The sequence below is a fragment of the Triticum dicoccoides genome, chromosome 2B, assembly GCF_002162155.2.
Source record: "Triticum dicoccoides isolate Atlit2015 ecotype Zavitan chromosome 2B, WEW_v2.0, whole genome shotgun sequence".
NCBI lineage: Eukaryota > Viridiplantae > Streptophyta > Magnoliopsida > Poales > Poaceae > Triticum > Triticum dicoccoides.
Window position 1 is genome coordinate 781,908,567 of NC_041383.1, and position 13,121 is coordinate 781,921,687.

At 44.3% G+C, this 13,121-nt stretch overlaps 2 protein-coding genes and 1 long non-coding RNA gene across 3 annotated transcripts; all 3 read right to left on the reverse strand.

The window, feature by feature from the left end:
• Window positions 1-421: 421 nt before the first annotated feature.
• On the reverse strand, window positions 422-934 carry LOC119368788. Its single transcript, XR_005176735.1, has 2 exons — window positions 777-934; window positions 422-684 (listed from the first exon to the last, which is right to left on the reverse strand). It is a non-coding gene; the product is annotated as an uncharacterized LOC119368788 (long non-coding RNA).
• A 597-nt stretch (window positions 935-1,531) lies between these two features.
• Window positions 1,532-4,566, reverse strand: LOC119366261 (probable carboxylesterase Os04g0669500). Its single transcript, XM_037631958.1, has 6 exons — window positions 4,267-4,566; window positions 4,095-4,147; window positions 3,868-3,991; window positions 3,653-3,774; window positions 2,140-2,247; window positions 1,532-2,025 (listed from the first exon to the last, which is right to left on the reverse strand). Exons 1-6 carry the CDS (start codon window positions 4,547-4,549, stop codon window positions 1,924-1,926), a joined length of 792 nt encoding a protein of 263 aa, XP_037487855.1. The 5' UTR covers window positions 4,550-4,566; the 3' UTR covers window positions 1,532-1,923.
• Window positions 4,567-4,921: 355 nt separating this feature from the next.
• On the reverse strand, window positions 4,922-6,941 carry LOC119366264 (probable carboxylesterase Os04g0669600). Its single transcript, XM_037631959.1, has 6 exons — window positions 6,674-6,941; window positions 6,520-6,572; window positions 5,725-5,848; window positions 5,517-5,638; window positions 5,314-5,421; window positions 4,922-5,226 (listed from the first exon to the last, which is right to left on the reverse strand). The coding sequence occupies exons 3-6, from the start codon at window positions 5,792-5,794 to the stop codon at window positions 5,080-5,082; spliced, it is 447 nt and encodes a 148-aa protein (XP_037487856.1). The 5' UTR covers window positions 5,795-5,848; window positions 6,520-6,572; window positions 6,674-6,941; the 3' UTR covers window positions 4,922-5,079.
• Window positions 6,942-13,121: the final 6,180 nt, after the last annotated feature.

Below are 13,121 nucleotides of genomic sequence, written 5' to 3' on the forward strand. Positions count from 1 at the left end.
ATTCTAAAGGATAGGAATTTTGTAGGAAAAAAATCTTTTGGAGCCCCTTTGAATTTTACGAATGGATTCCTATTCCTATATAGGATCGGAAGCAATTCTTCACATTTTGAAGAAAAAAATAAGCTAGACTTAATGAAGAAATTCCTATCGTATGGATCATGTGACATATCTTTTTCTATAAAAATTGAGATACATGTCATCTCATTTTCAATAGTTTATTTTTGAGGGTTTATAGTTTTCTTATTCATAAGATATTCCTATCTCATGACCAAAAGGAGGCCTCAGTTTCCAAGCAATGGACAGAAGTTGTCACAAGAGGCAACGCTGCTCTATTCGTTCGATACAAACTTGTTCTAATGATAAGCTGTCAAAAAAAAAAGGAAAAAAGAAGAACTTGCATTGCACGGAGCGCAAGGACCAATCATTTCATCCAGCAGATTCAGTTGTGCGAAGAGAAAGATGGACATACATGCATGCATGCATGCATGCTCTTACTAATTTAACGGTCATGATGTGAAAGAAACATGTACATATATACATACATGTCGTTTATTTCTCATGAAATGAAGAGTATGCATGTATGTATAAATATGTTGTACTATAGATATTTCCGGAGACCTATGGACTATGGTGGCGGTCCAGTTGGATAACCTATTGAAGGATACGTGCCCTTGTAATTGTCACCTGAAGCAAGCAAAGAAGCAAAGCATTGATCATGTTTACAAGTGCAGATACACATACATACAGAGGGAGCGAGCGAGAGATCTATCCGGTACCTGCTTCATCTAGTTTCCTAGCGGCAGCAACCTCCATGGCGAGGAGGAGGAAGAAGGCCACGAGCATGCACAAGACAAGCTGGGTTTTGGCCGCCATGGCCATCTTTCTCGCGTTGTTTGTCGGCGCCGGAAGGGAGTGAGAGAGATATATCTGGTGAGAGTGGTGGCTGCCCTCCCTCCCTCCCTCCCTCTTGGCACACATACTTATATCATACTGTGAGTGGATCATTTCCTCGTCCTGGTCAATGTTACCGGTGAGATCTGGACTGTTTGTGTTCCACCATTACTCCAAAGTTGAACACGAGTACACAAGAGTCTCCACTGCACGCATATTCATTCATATCTACTAGAGTAGCTCGTAGCCGCAACGAAAGTCAGGTCAGGCATGCCTTGGTGATCATCACAAGTCACCCTCTGCCTCGCTGGTCCTCCTTGAAACGGTCTCTGGTAAGCGCGGCAAATCAATCAAACTTCGTGTAGCTCTCCAAAGGAACACAAAATGGCCAAGGCCTTTGACTCGGCCATAGACAGGGAAAATGATGCGAACCAGAACCATAATCATCAACACCATCAAACAATTTTGTCCGAAGAAACGCATCCGATAAACGATTTTGTCCGGAAGAAATGCATCCACAGGGAAGAGGACATGGAGTTCTTGTCTTCGTAGCAAAGACACGAGCTCCATTTACACAAATGACCAGAGAGGACACGGATTTTGGTATGTCCAATGTCGGGCACAGAATCCCAGTGGTATCTTACTAACAAGAAAGGACAAGTTCTACTACATGCCATGCATACACCGTATGATATGCAACCGATGTAATGATACGCTGAAAAGTGTGGAAACTGAAAGCTACAATGGACGGTGTCGATAGGCAGATTCTAAGCAGAGAGGATACCTGCACAACGGTATCCAGGTAGTACCAGGTGAAACCTACAGGAGAAAGAAACAACATACCGCAGTACATAATTTCCTGGAACATCAGTGATGCATCCGCGGAGACATTCATGAGCATGACAAAGTCTCAAGAATAGCTTGGATCGTCCGAGTTCATCAATATAGTACTAGGGAATACAGGTTCAGTACGGCTGCATTAGCCAGTTTCGCTATAGTGGGGGACGTGCTGGCGGCCCAAACTGAAGGACGTTAACTTTGCTTATCTTGCGAGGCTTTGAGACGGCCCTTGATCCACGCCTCAAGAGAGGATAGCTCTTCCTTCGCGATCGAGTGGCCTAGATCTGGGTATGCCTGATAAATGTGCATGGGCAGTTGAGAGCTCAGATAGGAACCGGAAAGTTGTATGAAGAAACATAGAACCGAAGCTTGCCTGGAGAAGGGGAAAAAGAGGATGCAGAAGATTACCTTAAATTCACAACTGATGCCTGCACTTTGCAAAAATGGTGGGCCGGCCTGACCGGCTTCAAATAATACCACTTGATCAGCGATTCCATGCGACCACAGAATAGGTGTCTGAAAAGTTCCGGGAAAAAATTCAGCCGAACAAAATTAATGCTCTTATAAAGAGTACAAATTTACTCTCGAACTCCTATTCATATATTGAAGGGTTCATCTAGCATTCTTCAAAGTTCACTAATTTTCTCGGCAAGTGCTTCCCTCGATCAATCAGGCTAATTGCATCAAGCATGTTTAACAAATGCCTGCAATCTGCTTGTTTTTCATCTATACATTCTCGTATAGAAGAGTCGACGCTATATGATTTTACTGCCAAGACTATTAGCATTGCTGAATGTAATAGGTTAAGACAGTGTCAGAGATCATATCACTCACAGGTTCATGAAGGTTTTACATACGAAAGGAACATCACACGAGTAAATAAAAATGCTGATGGCATCCTTCAAAGTTCAATGCCATTTATCTTTCTTGTGGACAAGAGAGTTGTTGACTGGTTAAAATACAAAAGTTGATATGGTGTAATTATCATTGTACAGTCCTAAGGTGGGCAAAGTCGCTTCTTCCTCCTAAATGTAATAATTTTATATGTATGCTTGGATCACAGATTCACAGTAGGAATATTGCCATATTTCTAATCCAAGAGGTACCACTGGATATTAAGTTTTAGGTACCCACTATGAAATAACTGAAGTTCAAATATAGTGAATTTCATTTGGGAACATTGAGGTCGGTACATTTTGGTCTTTCAGCTGTTTTCACAGACTAGTTCAATCTAATATATTAGGTGCCAAAACTATACTTCCATAAGTCAGTTGTTGAGTATGCTCATGTTGATCAGGAATTAATGCAAAAACTACATCGTTTTGTTCCAGGTGTATACACAATCCAATTAAAATTGAAGAAACCTTTAGATGATGGATCCTGGGTATGGCCATACTAGTGTAGGCAGAGTTCCAGCAGTGCTCGGGCACATGATAAGAAATATTTCTATTCAAAAGGCAATGACAAGGTTGTACATAAACATCACCAACCACATCTCTTGTTGACTAGCGTTCAAGTTTATACCAACCAATAAATTTTGGCTTTCTCACATCTTGTGACTGTGTGCTAAAACTAAGGAGAAGGCTATATTTCTATTCAAAAGGCAATGACAAGGCTGTACATAAGCATCACCAACCTCATCTCTTGTTGACTAGCGTTCAATTTTACACCAACCAATAAATTTAAGCTTCCTCACATCTTGTGATTGTGTGCTAAACTAAGGAGAAGGAATCAAGAGATAAGAATTGTTTCTATTCAAAAGGCAATGACAAGGCAGGACATAAACATCACCAACCACATCTCTTGTTGACTAGCGTTCAATTTTATACCAACCAATCAATTCAAGCTTCCTCGCATCTTGTTATTGTGTGCTAATTGCTGAACTAAGGAGAAGGCATCAAGGGGTGACTGTGGCACATACCTTCCTTGCTTCGGGTGAAATCCTCTCAATGACCGACGAACCGAAAGGGACCCAGCCACTGAACACGGCACCGCCACCTAGCGTCTTCGGATAAAGCAAAACACTTGCTAATGTCAGAGCACCTGCAGTTCGACACAAAATCCAATACACATCAGTTTACGGCACGAGAATTTGCCCTCTTCAGAATATATCCAACACCCATGCATCAATCCTACCTCCCTGACTGAACCCACACACAAATATGTTGTCGGGATGGATGCCGCCGGCCACCTCCCTGTCGATCATGGCGTGCACATTCTCCACGGCCTTAAGAACACCGCTCTCATCTTGCGGCGAACCCTAATATTCACAGATTTCATCAAGATCAGTTTCTAATGTTACAGTTACTTGTCTCTCATCCGCGGATACAAGCGGGAGGGAGTGGGTGCATGAGTGAACTCACAGGGCTCAAGGGAAGCTCGTGGATATCGAACCATGACGGCATCACGGCGCCATCTGCAAAAACAGCAATTATTCCTCAAAATTAGATGAAGCGACGAACCAATCCCCTCGAGATTCGACGAGGCTGTGAAGGTGGGAGAGAGGAGGAAGGGGTGGACGGAGGGGAAGCGCACTGTTGCAGGAGACGGGGGAGTTGGGGGCGGAGGGGAAGGCCCACTTGGTGTGGCGGAACTCCGGCGCGGCGAAGAAGGTGCGGATGGGCTCGTTGGCGGGGCCGGAGTCGCCCAGGCCGTGCAGCCACAGCACGAAGCTCCGGTTGCGGGCCGCCATGGGGCCGGGGACGAGCTGGTCGGGGAGGCGGGGCGGCTGCGCGCGGCGGCGGAGCGAGGCGGCGAGGAGGGAGGCCGCGGCGATGGCTGCGGCGAGGGAGAAGAGGAAGCGGACGCGTCTACTCATGGGTCATATGGGCCGGGCCGGGCCGTAGTAGCTCGTCAGCCTGTGCGCTTGTGCTGAGTGGTAGAAGAATCACTGCCAATCAGAACTTCAGAAGCAAAAAATTCTCAAAAAAAAAATCAGAACTAAAAATTTACCCGATTTTTTTCTACCAACTATATTACATTCAGATAGCACTACAATTTTAACTGTAGAATTAGGGTTAGATATCTTGGTACGATCAGAAAGATAAGACGAAATGAACATCATCGATGAGCCACTGGCCATGTCAGATTCACGTGACAGTTAATCGGGAGCATCAACGAATAACAGAGCAAGTCATCAATCAAGCACACAAATTGAGACGGCACACGAAAAAGAGCAAGTCAACTGTAATAGTATCATAATCCTTTCGTTGGATATCATAAAAAACAACTTTCACTGGAGCATGTTCCAAAGCATTCGTGTGCCAAGATAAACTGAGATTCAGGTCACATATGTGGTAGCAATGTGCCACCTAGAAATGGTTGCCATAAGTTTGTCAAGTACTGTAGCTAGTGTAGATCTTCGTGGTTCGACGACGATGATGACGATGGTCTTGCAGCTTCGGTTCCTTGAGAGACCCCTAGACGATCGAATATCCATCGTCGAAAATACTGGAGCTCTTCATCCACAAGCGAGTGCCCAAGGGTCGGATAAGTCTGATAATATTGAAGAAAATTAGTCAGAGAAGCTAAAACCGAAGCTCCAATTCAACGGTTATGACTTCAGGTATGATTTTCTAGCACCTTGAATTCGCAGGCCATGCCAAGCTCTTGGAGAAATGCGCACCCAGCGTGCCCGGCTTCGAATAGTACCACCCCGTCTGCCATCCCATGGAACCATAAAACCGGCGTCTGCAGGTTTGCAAGAATTCAGAGACATGCATTTGCAAGAGGATTCAGCTACGAAATATATTTAGTTTAACCATGATTTGCTGGTCTGTTGTTACCTTCCTGGCTTCAGGTGTCACCCTGTCAGCAAATGATTTGCTGAGAGGAACTGAACCACTGAAAACAGCACACCCACCTAAAGTCTTGGGGTAGAGCAGAACACTTGCTATGGCTAGAGCACCTGTGGAGACAGATTGGAAATCAAAATTCCGTCGTAAGTAATATCTTGAAGACAGAGAAGATTAGATGCATATTTCACCGCCGTACCTCCTTGGCTTAATCCACAAACGAAAATGTTTGTAGGACTCGTCCCGGCAGCCACTTCTTTGTCCAACATTTCGTGCACGTGCTCAACAGCTTCTAGGACTCCTTGCTCATCTCTAACAGTGGTCTATGAAACAAAGTGGGCACAATGAGCAAAGTACATAATAATAATGCTATAACAGCAAAACAGGTATTGGCCTGTAAATGTTTAGAGACTTGAGGTTAGTTTATTATCTGTCTTGGTCATATTTTGAGTTCTAATACTCTGCTTTTGTAACTTGTACACTGATCTCTTTGAATGGTCATAAGCATTCTTCAAAACGGTTAATTTGGCGCAAGCGGTCTGCTATGTTGCGAAGTGCTAAAAAACTTTATGTTTTAAATCTTCAAACTTATGAGAATCTGATTTTATGTTGTTCTGAAGTGACAGTGCAAAAGACACTAAACCTAACAGTCTTATTCATTATATTCTTCAACGATATTTACTTTGTAAATTGACAGCAAATCGCTCTGGCAGTTCCAATCTACTGATTATTTACTGGAGGGGGAGCAGTGTCAGAAACAAAGTGTGAAGCAAGCTTGATTTCTGACGCGTGCATACTCTGCAGCATCGGCAAATAAGACTACCAATTTTTTTAGCAACAAATATAATACACTGAAGAGAGAATGGAAATAGGCAAATGGCTACTGAATCACTCGACAGTAAGCAGTGAGCTGAGCAGGAAATTACAGCGGTTGTTTCTGAATCACTCAAACAGTAAGCGGCTATTTCTGGGGCTGAAGTGAGGAGAGAATTACAGCGGTTATGGGGACCTCCGGGATGCCGAACCACGCATTGAGCACCACGTCACCTGCAGCAGCAACACCGCAAATCGATCGAGCAACTGAATAAAATCGCAGCTTTGTTTCCCCGTCGAATCAGGAACAGCAAGTGTTGGGGCAGGGAGCGTACCAACGCAGGCGATGGGGGCGGTGGGGAAGGAGAGGCGGACGGCGGGCCGGCGGAGAAGTAGGGCGCGATCTGGCCGCGGCTCTGCTCGCCCGTCTCGGCCGAGCCGTGCAGCCACAGCACCAGCCCGCCGGCCCTCGCCGCCGCCGCCGCAGCAGCAGGAGCGGGGGGAGGCGCCGCCATCTGGACAGCGCGGAGTCACCGATCGGTCGGCGGCGCGGCTGGCAGTGCAAAGGGGCGGCGGTTTGTGCCGATGAAGGGTGCGGGCAGGGCGAAATTAGTGCGGGCGTGGGAGGCGTGACGGTGATGGCGGCAGCGTGCGGGGCGTGGGCGTGCCGTGCGGTTGGATCGAATATACCCTCACCCTACCCCGTGCCGTTGCGTTTTGGCTCTGGAACCATCGCCCGCCGGCGGGACGGAGCGACGGCGAAGGGCGCCGGCCGGCAGGCGCCGCCGCGGGTAGATTGCGTTGCTTTTTTTTTACGGGGGATTGCGTTACTCCCCCCAAATCTAAATCTCCATCTCCATCTCCATCTCCACTACTATTAAACATCTCCACTACTATTAAACAATCAAACAAAAACTTTTTTACGTGCACCCGTAATTAGTCCCACAACACTGCATGAACCAATCAGCACCACATAATTAGGTCCATAAATTTTAATCTAACAGCCATCATTTATCTAATAGTAGGATGGTGTGGATTTAGTAATTTCCAATGACAGACCATACTCCACCAGCAGAGGATTATTCGTTGGCCTATAGATGCCGCAGCCCACAATCTGCTCCAAAATTCATGGCGCAAATTTCAAGAGGTTTAGTTTTTCCTTCCCACGCGTGATGGAGATTAACCGTTGACGCTGCATGCAAGCAAATCATTAAAAGCTTGAGACGTTAAGGGAGCTATGCATGCAGCCTCCCGTCCAAAAATCTCGCATATTAACTTCAGGGCCCGACGCCGCCTTCCACCTGGGCAGAGGTCGTTCCGGTCATCGGTAGGGCTGGACTAACGAGCAGCTCGGCTCGTTAAGCTCGTACTCGTTAAGCTCGTGCTCGTTAAGGCTCGTTAAGATTAACGAGCAAAAAATCGTGCTCAGCTCGGCTCGTTTGAAGCTCGTTAAGCTCGTGAGCGCTCGCGAGCGCTCATTACCAGATTATAATGTGTTACGATATACATAATGAATGTGTAGGTATTGTTTTCAAGATAAAATATTATGACTAAGAAAAGAAATGAAATAGTATGTTGCCTCATATGTCGATTAGATTAAATAGATGGGCTGAGGTGCTACAAAAAGTTTGTCACGTAATATGAAAATATATGTTGTGTTGTTACTAACGAGCTTAACGAGCTACTCGTGAAACTTGTTAGCTCGCTTGTTAAGCTCGTTAAGCTTAACGAGCTAAAATCAATGATTGGCTTTGTTCATTAAGAAGCGAGCTACGAGCTTAACGAGCCGAACTATCGAGCGCTCATTAAGCTCGGGAGCTACGAGCTTTTGGTCCAGGCCTAGTCATCGGCAACCTCCTCGACGTCGTAGGCAAGCTGCGGCACCAATCCCTAGCGTGCCTCGCCGAATGGTACGTCCGGCTGATGACACTCCGGCTGGGCACGGTGGTCGTGATCATCGCCTCTTCCGTGGCCACGGCCCGGGAGGTCCTCCAAAGGCACAACGCCGTCCAGTCCTGCCGCAACCCACCGGACGCATGGCACGACATGGGGCACGCCGCCAACTCCGTTTTCCTCCTGACGCCGCGCCACAACCCGCAAGTGGCGTGCGCTGCGGACGATCGGCGCCGAGCACCTGCAGTCACCTAGGGGCTCGACGGGGATGCACTGAGGCCGTTGCTATGGGACACCGTCCTCGGCATGCTCCGCCGCGTGTCGGACCTGGCGGCGTCCGGCGCGCCCGTGGAGGTCAGCCACGCGGTGTTCGCGTCCATGATGGACCTGCAGTGGCGCGTCATGTTCTCTGCCGCGAGTTGCACGGCTTCACGCGGGAGGCCGTGGCGCACTCCCTCAGGCCCAACGTCTCGGACTTCTTCCCCGCGCTCGCGGCTGCCGACCTCCAGCGCGTCAGGCGCGGTTTTGCCACACACTTGGCGCCCTCTATGGCGTGTGCGGCACCTACGACAACAACGTCGGCGCCCTCAACGGCGTTCGCGGCGACATGCTCGCCCATGCTCTTCATCGACGAGACGATCCCGGCGCGGAGCTTCTTCAAGTCGTAGCAGCCAGCGGCCGTTGCAGGCACCGAGGTGCCGCTCGCCATCCTGGTGGTGCCGGCCCCCTAGGAGACTGAAACCCTGGCCGTCCATGTCATCCGCGGCAACAACGACACCATCTACGACTCAACAACTTCCCCAAGTCCATGTACCAGGTTCTTGAGTCCGTCCGTGTGCCCCTCTCGCTTCCATGTACCAAGACCTTTGTGTGGATTCAGTGTTGATTCCAATAGCCAAGATAGCATCGTTGTCTGGGGTTGGTTTTGAGTTCTTGATCACGCTGGGGATTGGATTGAATGACATAGTACTACAAAGAGGCCCAAATTGGATGGCAATTGTATTTCTTCATTTTGCTGTCAAAACTTCTTTTTGGTCGATTACTTGTGTCGTGAGAAAAAAAAATTGTTCTGTTTTTCGTGCCAAATGGCTCGTCGTTCCTAATTTGTCTGATTTTTATTGCCCATGGCACTTAGGCCATCTACGACAGAGGCGCCCTCAACGGCGTTCACCGCGACTTGCTGGACGTACGTCGTCTCGGCAGTGTGCGACAGCACCCTCGACGACATGCGTGGTGGGGCATGACGGCATATGTGTCCAATTCCTGATTCCTTCAGCTATTTATGTTTCCTTCATGGGTGTCTCGCGCGTGCACGATGGCATCATCTAATTCTTTCTCGCAAGGAGTTGTCAGCACTAATGTTGAGTTTTTGTCAAGTCATTTCTTTCATATGCAGTGGTTTGAGAGAAGGAAGCACGAGATTGACCTTTTGGTCTTTGCGATATACAATTTTAGAACAGAGTCTCAGTGTTGATGTTTTACAAAATGAAAGAACTATGTAAAAATTCCCCCTGATGCTTAATTGTTACTTATTTCTCTGCTTTTCCATTGTATTCTGATCGAGAAGATACTCTTGGGCCTATGAGAAGAACATCAACTCTTTAATTGCTGCTATAAGAATAGTGGCAACAGCTTTATACGCAACATGCGTGTCCTAGAGGACCCTGAAAATTTTAAACAGTCAAGCATGGTTCCTTCGGTGCAATATGTAGAAATTGGAATTGTACATGGTAAGCACATGACTTGGATATTGACGTGCAGTTGTATGGCGAGATGAATGCTATTGTCTGATGGGGAACAATGCACTTTACATTGAGGTGGAAGTTATATTTGACCGGTTGATCAAGTTATGTCCACAGCCTCATGTGTTATATACACACATTCATAAGATTTCACTTTGAGGACCAATGGCTTGGACCAGGAAAAAGCTGACATTAGCCGGTTGTCATGGTGAATAGTCTACATTCTATATTCATATGTATTGTAGGCATGTGATTTCCATGATAGTTATATAAATGTATGTGCATGACTATTACAACCTTCGAAACAATTGGTACACATGTTGACATATTAAATGTGAAGGTCAGGAGCATCCCTCACTTTGTGCGGGATTTGGTCAAGAGCATGTTTGACTCATGGTAATAAATACTTCCTCCATCCGAAAATACTTATCATCAAAATGAACAAAAAGGATGCATCTAGAACTAAAATACATCTAGATACATCCTCTTTTATTCATTTTGATGACAAGTATTTCCAGACGGAGGGAGTATGTTCATTTGGATTCTGGGTACAAGTCACTGGATATTTTTATATTAGGCCATCGTATTGGTTTTATTATTTTAATACGCTGAATTGCTTGTAAGCAAAAATTGATGATGTATTAGTCCAATATTTATTATTATTTTGAACAAAACATGTTTTCTTTATTCGTGTGTGAAAATAGAGAAAACTATGAAAATTTGCAAAATTCCCATGGTCTTAAAATTGGCCGAGGTAGGCTAGGATGCATGTGAGTGTCCGAAGTCTGAGACTGCGGGCGAATGCAACTCAAATCTCTTTTGCTTCAATGTTAGATAGCTGATTGATATGTGATCTCTTTGCTCATTTGCAACTCTGTGCCGATGATAAACCATTGAAAACCCTTATTACAACATGTCCGCAAGGCAGACTTTGTGTCTAAATCTTTAGACCTTGTCACTTTGACTCCGTATTTGCATGTGATGCTTATTATTTTGTTCCATCAAAGACAGAGTTTGTATTATTTATTTTTTTAGTAAAAATACTAAGGAGATGATAAGTAATCATACAATTAGTTTTCCATGTTACTCCAAGTTGAGAAGAGAAGTACATGTCATTCCTGATTATTTTGTTGATTATATTTGTTAGGGTATGGTGTGGTCATAATTGTTCTAGGCTGTTGCTATTCATATAAGAGGATACGATTGGTTTTGTCTTGTAATATCTTTCAAATTCAGTAAAATTTCACAATGAAAAATACAATTTTGAATTTGGAGCAATCTTGAGCGAGACAAAAAACAGAAAAAATGTGTGATCATGTAGTGATAAGTAGATTTGAAAAACTTGTGGAAAACTTTTTTTAAGGAAGACGTGCATTGCACGTGCATACTAACTAGTAGTTCTAAAAAATTAGAAAAAAAAGTACTACCTCCATCCTGGCTCATTAGTCCCTTTGTATTTAGTGTCATATCTTGACCATGATTTTAACTAATAAAATATAAATTATACTTAATACAAGTAATATCATCGTAAACTAGGTTCAAATACAAACTCAAAATATAATTTTTTGTGACATGAATTAACATTTTGTTAATTAAATCTATGATCAAAATTTAACACAAAAGTGGACCAATAAATCAGGATGGAGGTAGTACGCCCCTAACATAATTCGACCAGTCACACAAAATGTGGCTTATCACTGAGGAAAAGAACACAAAAGTGTGTCCCAGTATGTCTCTGGAACCACGGAAGCTGGTAAGAAATACTCGACTTTTTCTTTTGTGGAAACAAATACTCGAGTATGAAGTTTGCATTCGTACGACTATTTTATTACTGGCGGGACATCTACCTCTTATCGGAGAAAGATGTAAGTCCCTGTAATTTGAGTGCCTTTTCAAAAGGAAGTCTCGTTACATACAAAATCACATATTGTAATTCTAAATTTAGAGAAATGAACCTGCTCAGGCGATCAGGATGACGCTAAACACTCTACCTGCCCGTAGAGCTCACGCGAGATATTGATTGCTATGATATGTTTCATGTTTCTATCATGGAGCATGGTATTTCCCTACACAAAACCATATTATCAACTCGCTAGACGACACTACCAAAGCCGCTTGAAAAGATATCATAAGTAAAGAGCATAATTAAAAGTGCTAGCCACAACTGCAGATAAGAAAAAATAATGAGATGCCTTCCAGTTTTTTTGTTTTCCTCCCATATCTCATAGCTAGGAGATATATTAGATGGGGATGTGAAGAAATGTAACCCTATAGCACGAATCATTTGCGAGGATTATCACGCTAAACCTATACATGTTGTTTTGTTTTCAAACAAGTTATGGAAGCATATATATAGCAGAGGGGTGTCATTCTAGAAGGTGCTCATTTGTTTTCGAAAATAGCTCATGCGGAAACATCTTGACTTCATGTATATTATTTTTGTTGTCACTGAAGAATTGTGAACACAAGGTACACTTAAATGATGTAAAATGATATGAGTGTTTGGTGTTAGTTGTGGTGTAGTGAGAAATGCATGATGAAACACACGAAGTCCTAGGCCCCCTAATCTCTACTATCAAAGGAGATTTTGGTCCGTCACCTCCAGTCCAGTTAATTCCCTTAAGGCGTCTCCTCCCACCGGTTCACCTCACTTCCTAACTTGGTTTTTTCTCCTCCTGCCCACCCCCACTTTGAATTACTGTTTATTTTGTCTGATGCCGTATGAAATAAAAACCAATGTAAATAGAGTACTTGGAGTAATCTATACCAAATCGTACATTCCTAAAATAGTGTCCTGCATCTATTCAATCAAATCAAATCTCAACTAAATCAAAACTTTCATAGCCTTACCCTGCCCATACCAAATCAAATAAAATCTTACCAAAACCTCAAATAAATCAAAACATTTCTCTAACTTCCCCTAACCATACTCAAATCAAATTAAATATTACCAAAATTTGGAATATGATGGCTGTAAGGTATATGTCAAAAAAGACTGATGATGAACTGCTAAAATATGTATGCCTCCGAACCAACGCATGGGAAATTAGCTAGTAAGATTTAAATTCCACCAACTCAATATAACACAGCGTGCCGATGATTCGACTTAAAAATTTGAACCAAAAGATGAGTTCACACTCTTTCATTG

Excerpts from the sequence above, each read along its gene's own strand:
- LOC119366264 (XM_037631959.1), bottom strand. The coding sequence starts at position 5,794 with ATGTTGGACAAAGAAGTGGCTGCCGGGACGAGTCCTACAAACATTTTC. Across the intron at positions 5,422-5,516 it reads TGACACCTGAAGCCAGGAAG|ACGCCGGTTTTATGGTTCCA; the intron begins GTAACAACAGAC and ends GCAAACCTGCAG. Across the intron at positions 5,227-5,313 it reads GCATGGCCTGCGAATTCAAG|ACTTATCCGACCCTTGGGCA; the intron begins GTGCTAGAAAAT and ends CAATATTATCAG.
- LOC119366261 (XM_037631958.1), bottom strand. The coding sequence starts at position 4,549 with ATGAGTAGACGCGTCCGCTTCCTCTTCTCCCTCGCCGCAGCCATCGCC. Across the intron at positions 3,992-4,094 it reads ACGAGCTTCCCTTGAGCCCT|GGTTCGCCGCAAGATGAGAG; the intron begins GTGAGTTCACTC and ends TGTGAATATTAG. Across the intron at positions 2,026-2,139 it reads GCATCAGTTGTGAATTTAAG|GCATACCCAGATCTAGGCCA; the intron begins GTAATCTTCTGC and ends CACATTTATCAG.